Genomic DNA, 8,476 nt, shown 5'->3' with positions numbered 1-8,476 from the left:
CGGGATCCATTTCTCGAGAAACGGAACAGATTTACGATCCGAATAGGTAACTGATATAGAAAGGTGAAATTCCTCCAGGCACAGGTTTTGATCTCGGTACAGCTGTAAATTCTTGTCGACAACGGATAGAAATTCTTTTTTGTTGTTACCTTTGAAGCTGTTGTCTGAAAAATCGAGATTGGGGCGAGTACGCCAAACGTAACGCCATGATTTCGACAAGACAGATGTTCGAACAGCATATTCTTGGGAGAGGAAATAAAGAATTCTCTGCAAGATGTCTTTTGGCAACTCGGATATTCTGTCCACTGAGTTGGAATCGTTTTCTCCTTTTGCTCTTTTCATGAGATTTTTCTCCGTAGCCTTCTCTATTAGGGTTTGCAAATAGCTAGAGGCGTCCAATTACAAACCTATGGAATTCTCTTCATATGGAATATAAAGATTACATTACAGAACTTACGCGCAGCCCACTTCTATGTATATAATTATAGGGCAAATTACTAGAAATCCCTGAGGTAAGGTCTAATTATGAAAATTCCCCTCGTGTTTGAGTAATTACGAAAATCTCTCATTATTACTTTTAACATAACATTTTTTATTATATGAAATATTTCTCTGAAAATGTCATTTTTGTCCTTCACTGGTGACACGTTTAAGCATATTAATTACTTAGAGGTAAATTGTAATATATTTACAAAATATATACTTATTTTAATTTTAAAACTAAATATATATAAATTAATAAAATATATCTTCTAACGGGAAAATTACATTTTTCGTCCTCATACTTTACTCACTTTTCCAAAACTGTCCCTAAACATTTTGGAGTTACAATAGTAGTCCTTAATCATGCCATTTTTTGACAGAATTGGTCCGCCGTTAGTTTTTGCCGTTAAGTTGGATGGAAAATGGCATGTGCCTCTCACATGCCTTCAATTTACAACACTACATGAAAATGGACTTTCAACAACACGCATTGCATCTTGTTAAAACATATTTTTTTTAATTATTATTTTTAATTAATTAATATAAAAATGAAATCACGTAAATTCCAAAAAAATCAACTCATTCCGGAAATACTGTTTAAAAAATCAAAATATAGTTTAAAATTTTAAAATATTGTTCCAAAATCGGCATTTTGGGAATTCAATTAAAATATATCGTTCCTAACCAAAATAAAAAAAAACCCGATAGGAATTGGGGAATTAGAAATCTCCATTCCAATTTTCACCTCCAGTCAATTCCAAAAATCCCAATTGTGAGACAATATGTCGAGTTTTAAATCATTCAATATGAGTGAAAATTGGAAATGAGTTTTCTTATGCCGCCTAGTTTGATCGAATTTTTATTTTATTTTAAACTAATATTTTCATTCAATTTCCAAAATTCCGATTTTAACTTATTTCTTTAGACAATATTATGATTTTTTAAATAATATTTTTGAATTTATTTTGAAAAAAAATATCGAGTTTTAGATTATTACATAAGGGTGAAATTTGGAACGGAGTTTTCTTACTCCGCCTATTACGATCAGATTTTTATTTAACAATAATTTTCATTTGGATTCAAGAAATTCCGGTTTTAAAACATTATATTATTATTTTATACAATACTTCTAAAAATATTTGGAAATAATATATCGAGTTTTACATTATTAAATTAGGGTGAAGATTGAAATGGAGGTTTCTTATCTCACCTATTCGGATCGAATTTTTATTTTATTTTGAAACAATGTTTTCATTTGAATTCCGAAAATCTTGATTTTAAAAGCAATATTTCATTTTTTTAAACAATGTTTCAATTGTTTAAATATTATTTCTCAAAATATTTTAAAACAATATTATCGACTTTGCTTTTTTGGATGTTATATAATTTCGAATTTCAATCAAGTTTTAATTATGAAAAATATGTTTTAACAAGACGCAATGCGTGTTGTTGAAAGTCAATTTTCATGTAGTGTTGTAAATTGAAGGCATGTGAGAGGCACATGCCATTTTCCATCCAACTTAACGGAAAAAACTAACGGCGGACCAATTCTGTCAAAAAATGGCATGATTAAGGACTACTATTGTAACTCCAAAATGTTTAGGGACAGTTTTGAAAAAGTGGGTAAAGTATGAGGACGAAAAATGTAATTTTCCCATCTTCTAACATTAAAATTTTTTTCTTTGTTTTGTTTACATTTTTATATTTTTTTTATTAAATGAAATTGATTTTACATATTTTTATAACAAAAAAAAGAAAAAAGGAATCCTTTCGAATGCTTAACACGTCAAATTAAAAGGAGACATAATCAGACTAATTAAAAAACTTTTATTTTCGGAAAAAAAAAAAAAGAGAAAAACCATTGTTTTTTGTTCTTTTTTTTTTCCGTGCTCTGTGGCATAAAATAAGCTGAATGAAGCTAAATAGTTTTGAATCAATAAGAAGACATTTTTTTCAAAATTTGCTTGGGGCCCAAAATTCCCTAATAACTCGAAAAAGCTTCTCGCATAATTCTCCAGCAACATACCTCCGGAGATTTTCATAAATCACAGATGTGGCGGGATTTTTGTACCTCAGGGCGTTTCTCATAATTTATACCTCAGGGCGTTTCTCATAATTTATCCTTCGTTCTTTTTTTCAAATAACTGAAGGATAAAAAACGAACAAAATACAATTTCTATGAGTAACAGTCAAACACTGGTCATAGGGGTTTTTCGTAATTACAGAAACATGAGAAAGATTTTTATAATTAGGCCTTAGCTCAGGGGTTTCTCGTAATTTTCCCTATAAATACATATCATATGAGATGAGAGATATAAAAGTTACTATTTAATATTTTTACATAAGAAAAAAACCATGTAATTGGATCTCGAATTAGGCTTATTTGGCACTTTGCCCCAGGGTAAATTAGGAGAAACCCACGAACAAGGTCAAATTATAAAAATAAACTCTCATCTATAACAATCCATAACGAGTTAATAGTATTTTGTTATCTGTACTTTGTCCGTTTTTGCACATTGCCATCTGTACTAATTTTTTTTGCACACCCAAATCTGCTATTTTGACTCACTTAACCACTTAAGACTAATATTCTGACGAAATTCTCATTTTCCGGTAAAAATACTTTATAATATGGGGACTAAAAGTGTAGTTTTCCCAACTACAACACTACAGACTTTATAAACTTGTCAAACTCCAATTCCAATGAGACTAACGAAATTCAAGAAATATTTTACCTTTAATAAAAAATTTAGATAACTTAACTTTATGGCCATGAAACTTACTGTAAGCAATCTTGATACAACTTTAAGTAGCAAGTAATAAATAAGCAGATAAAACAATGTTTTATAATTAAGTAAACAGATACTAGAACTATATATATATATATATATATATATATATATATATATATATATATATCTGCCGACCGGCTGATCTATGATTTATGAAGCTTAAGAGGACTCAAACACTCACAAATTGTCTCCATTTCAATGCAAAGCGAGTAGAGATACGTTTCCCTACCTCATAGTCCGGCAAATCTGACAAACTTGTCGGATCCTATATTCTCTTCGATTCTTGTCGTATATCTCCAAGCTTACTTCCTCCAAAGCCGGCAGCCACAGCTGTTTTAATTGATCTTGGTATCATAGAGTCCGTCACAATGTGAAATAGACAAGTTAACAAGACTCGGGAATTTACACGAAGAGAAGTTGTCAAACGAAGTCAACATGACATGGTTCAGACATAAACTTTTGAGATTCTGAAACTCCGCGCCTTTGGGAAACAAAACATCCGCATGCCCAATATTGATGGTTTCAAGAGACGCGGGATGGATTTCGATGCTACATTTTTCGTCCGGCCTAGATGAAAAGTGAAATTTCCTGAGACGAAGAAGATTGTTCACCTTGATGTTTCTTAAGGTCTTGCATGATTTGACTAACAGGATTTCAATCAAAGGACAACTTGAGATTATCTTCTGAAAAACCCCGTCCTCAATTTCGACCTTTACGAGAAGAAGTCTTTTCAGATGCTTAGAGAGAACATTCCTTCCAATAGTTGTTTGGTCCAACGTGAATCCTTCCATATGCAAATCTTGGAGAGATTCAGCCTCAAAGACTACAGACGGCAGTTGACGACTGTATTTCCAATAAATAGAAAGTCGAAACTTCTTCACACCCATATTTTTTAGAGTTGGGATCCATTTTTCAAGAAACGAAACAGATTCGTGATTGTCTAGAATTATTCGGAGGCTAAATTCCTCTAAGCACATCCTTTGATCACAATATCGCTGTAAATTCTTTTCCACAGTGTTTAGAAATTCTTGTTTGTTATCCCTGAAGTTGTTGAATAAAAAATCAAGATTGGGGCGAGTGCACCAAATATTACCCCATGATTTCGACAAGACAGATGTTCTGACAGCTTCCTTTTGGGAGAGGAAATAAAGTATTCTCTGCAAGATGTGTTTCGGCAACTCGGATATCATGTCCATGGAGTTGGAACCAGCGTCTTCCCTGTTTGCTTTTTTCATGCCTCTAATCTGATAAACCCTAACGAGTTTGTGTGCTGAATAAAATCAAAGTTGATGTGGTAAACAAATAATGATGGATTAACGGCTGAAGATTACCCTGTTCTATTAGGTAAGCATCGGTCGGTTCAAATTTGAGGAGGAGTAATTTCTATTGCTTACAACTCTACAAAAGGTAGAATTCCTTGTTTTAATATTCTTGGGCAAATTTACCAAAACCCCCTGAGCTAAGTCTGAATAACGGAAATCCCCCACGTTCTCGTAATTACGAAAACCCCCCTGAGGTATGCAGACATCTTACAAATCGCTCTAACGGTGTTAGACTAGATATAATCTTTTTGATTCTCCCGAATATTCCTCCGATAATACCAATTTTGCCCTTGTACACGAAATTACCCTTAGGGGGTAATTGTAAGCATTTTATTTAATGAGGGGTCATAAATATATACTCTTCATGAAATATATAAGTGTCTGCAAAATACTTATTTTTCTTAAATTAAACCCAAATATAATCAATCATTATGAATGTACAATGTATTTTTATTGGATTAAATAAAATCAATGGGTGAGATTTCAAAATTTAATTATTTTTTATATATAAAATTAAATATTTTACAATTTGAGAAATACAACCATGCATCATTCAAGCTAAAAGCATAAATCCGTATGAATACTCCTCTGGATAAATAAAATCAATTAAAATATATAAATAAAAAAAATAAAAAATTATAATATCAAATTACCAATACAAATTACAAAGTAATAAATAAAAGCAATAAATCATCTACTGAAAGGGATGTCAGGGGGGATTTTCGTTATTTAGGCTTACCTCAGGGGCGTTTTGGTAATTTGCCCTTTATTTCTTACATATTTAACAGAAGGATATAATAGACATTTTACGTTTTCGGTTAAAAAAATTCGGTCAACCGTTAGTCAAGGGGGGTTTTCGTAATTACGAGAACGTGAGGGGGATTTTCGTTATTTAAGCTTACCTCAGGGGGGTTTTGGTAATTTGCCCTAATATTCTTAGTTACAGAACCCACTTTTTATGTACACGCCAATTATGGGAAAAATTACAATTTATCCCACAAATTTGAATTGATTTTATATTTAGTCCCATATGTTTATAAAAAAACATATCTAGTACCTCATGTTTTACAAATTCAACATTTTTAGTTATTTTCATCAATTTTCAGGACAATTACAACTTTTTGTCCCTCGTGTTTGGCCCGATTCTACTTTTTTTCCCCGTTGTTCCAAAGTAAACAATGTTCACCTCCAAAGTTCAATTTTAAACACTTTCTGTCCAACCAAAATTAATAAGTAACGAAAACACTATTTCAGGTCCAACCAAAATTGACATTTAAAATTTTTTTGAGGCTAGAAAATAATTAGAAATTTAAAATATACTGCTTATAATTAAATGTTTAATAATAATAATAAAAAAATTAACTAGAACAATATTTAAACTCTCTGACACCATAAAAACAAATTTCCAACCTTAAAACTCCTCAAAAACAAAACCACCAAAAACAAAAAATTCCAAACCGAAAATAAAATAATTAAAATATTTTTGGGGCTGGATAATAATTAGAAATTTCATATATACTAGTTATAATTAAAATTTCAGTATTATATCTTTTGGCCGACTTAATTTCCTTCTTTAAAGATTCTTAATTTTTATACACAGCTAATTATGTTATTGCCTAGACATACAAATAAGGATAAGAATAAAAAGAAGTTTGCTCCCTAAACTTAGGGTCGTTTTGCTCTTTGACCCTTAAACAAAAAAAAAACCTCAATGTGTTTATCTGAACTCGTTAATTCGTTGTACGGTGACCCTTAGACCAATTTTCAGGCAAATTTTGGCCGCGTTACACGTGGATTTGCTGGGATAAACTAGGAGTGGTAAACGAGCCGAGCCGAGCCGACTCGGAAGCTCGATGAGCCGGCTCGAAAAAAACTCGAACTCGAATTCGATTTATCGAGCTCGAGCTCGAGTCAGTTTGTAGTTGTTCGTGAGCTCGCGAACTTTATTTATTATTTTTTTATATTATTTTTTATTTAAACAATGTATAATAATATAAAATATTATAGAAATAAATAAAAATTAAATAGAAATATTAAAAAAATGGGGTCTTAGGATATAGGTCCGTGGTGACAAAACTTATTTGAACTAAATGACAAGTCTAACTAAACATTTTCTTCACATCCTTTATAAAATTCATTCCAAAAATACCCCTCACAAAAAATTGAAATATTTATTAAGTAAATTCCATACTGCATTTATCATTTTATTTAGGGTAAAATTCATTTTGCACCCCTGTACTATGATAAATGTATCGTTTACCCCCCTGAAGTATTGAAAACATCAAACACCCCCCTGCCGTTAGTTTTTTTCTTCTAATTCCGTTAGTCAAACACTTTGACCGACTATTGCAAAGAAATGTTGGCTTTTTTTTAATGAAAATACCCCAAAAAATTTCTATATATAGGAAAACTAACGGCACAAAACCCACAAAAAATGAAAACTAAAAGCCCTGAAATCTATATATAGAAATTTTTTAGGGTATTTTCGTTAAAAAAAAGCCAACATTTCTTTGCAATAGTCGGTCAAAGGGTTTGACTAACGAAATTAGAAGAAAAAAACTAACGGCAGGGGGGTATTTGATGTTTTCAATACTTCAGGGGGGTAAACGATATATTTATTATAGTACAGGGGTGCAAAATGAATTTTACCCTTTTATTTATTATGCATTTAACATTTTCATATTTCAATCTAATATTTTTTTTCTTCAGAATATCTGTTTGTCTTCGTTTTTTTCTTTATTTGTTTTAGCATTGTATACACTATTATAAAAATTTCTTTATTTTTTCTACATAATACAGTATTGAGAATTACAAAAAAAAAAAAAAAAAAAAAGAAGACATGCTATTTTTTTTTTTTATTTCAATTTACATATTTTCAATTTTCTTGTAGTATACTATGGTATATTACGATGTACTATAGTATACTATAGTGTAGTGGTGTACTATGGTATACTACGGTGTACTATGTTTTACTATCAAACCCTAGCCACCAAAAACTCCTAACCGTCGTAAACCCTAGCAGCCGCCGCCAACCATAGCAACCCATGCTCGCAGCCGCCGCGATTGTAGTCACCTACCAACATTGAGAAAACTTAGATCTGACATTTGAACCCAAATCAAGCAAAAATCTTTCAAAACACAAGGAAATCAGATCCAATTGATTAGTCAAAAATATTCTTTCCATAACACCTCAACCATATTAATTCACAGCCCCCACCCGCCGTCGCCGCCTCCACCGGCCGCCGTCGTGGCATCCACCCGCCGCCGCCGCCTCCACCACAGAGATCCACCGCCCCTGCTCCTGCCTTCGTGCAACTACTGGGAGTAAGAGAAAGATAGAGATAAGAGAAAAAAACGAGAGGAGAGAAATTGTGAGAGATAGAGAACGTGTGTGAGAGAGAACGTGTGAGAGAGAAAAAACAAAAGGAAGATAAATAAATTTTAATTGAACGTGAATGTCTAAGTTTATAAGATTTTTGGTATAAGGGCAAGATAGGAATTTAAAAAAAATTAGGGACGTGACTGATATATTATTTCAAACTAAGGATTTAATTAAAAGATAGAATTTGAGTTTTTCATTTACTTCAAATTAGGTTTCCTTTGAGGGGCTTATGGCATATTAACCCTACAAAATATATATCATTACAATTTATTATTCAGTTTATAATTTTTTAAAAATATTTTTGAAAAATAAGTACTCCTTTTCTCTCCCCCGGATTCAGTCTTCCGATGGCAGCCCCAACTCCAATTTGAACAAAGCGGCGGCGATAATTAAGAGCATGAGAAGAATTTGTAGCAGTAGGTGGGTGACGGTGGTACGAGACAGCGGCGGCGCTAGATTTTTTTTCCTGGTTAGGAGGTGGGCCGGCGGACTCGAAC

The 8,476-nt window shown here is 32.1% G+C and overlaps 1 protein-coding gene across 1 annotated transcript; it reads right to left on the bottom strand.

Annotated features, from left to right (window-relative positions):
• Positions 1–3,610: 3,610 nt before the first annotated feature.
• On the bottom strand, positions 3,611–4,510 carry LOC105965994 (F-box/LRR-repeat protein 25). Its single transcript, XM_012990536.1, has one exon. The coding sequence runs from the start codon at positions 4,508–4,510 to the stop codon at positions 3,611–3,613; it is 900 nt and encodes a 299-aa protein (XP_012845990.1).
• Between the last annotated feature and the right edge of the window lie 3,966 nt (positions 4,511–8,476).

This window comes from Erythranthe guttata, chromosome 5 (genome assembly GCF_056151865.1).
Source record: "Erythranthe guttata isolate IM_541 chromosome 5, IM_541, whole genome shotgun sequence".
Taxonomy (NCBI): Eukaryota; Viridiplantae; Streptophyta; class Magnoliopsida; order Lamiales; family Phrymaceae; genus Erythranthe; species Erythranthe guttata.
Note: the sequence above shows the minus strand (reverse complement) of the source record. Positions and strands in the feature narration are given on the sequence as shown.

Coding starts and splice junctions, on each gene's coding strand:
- LOC105965994 (XM_012990536.1), bottom strand. CDS start 4,510: ATGAAAAAAGCAAACAGGGAAGACGCTGGTTCCAACTCCATGGACATG.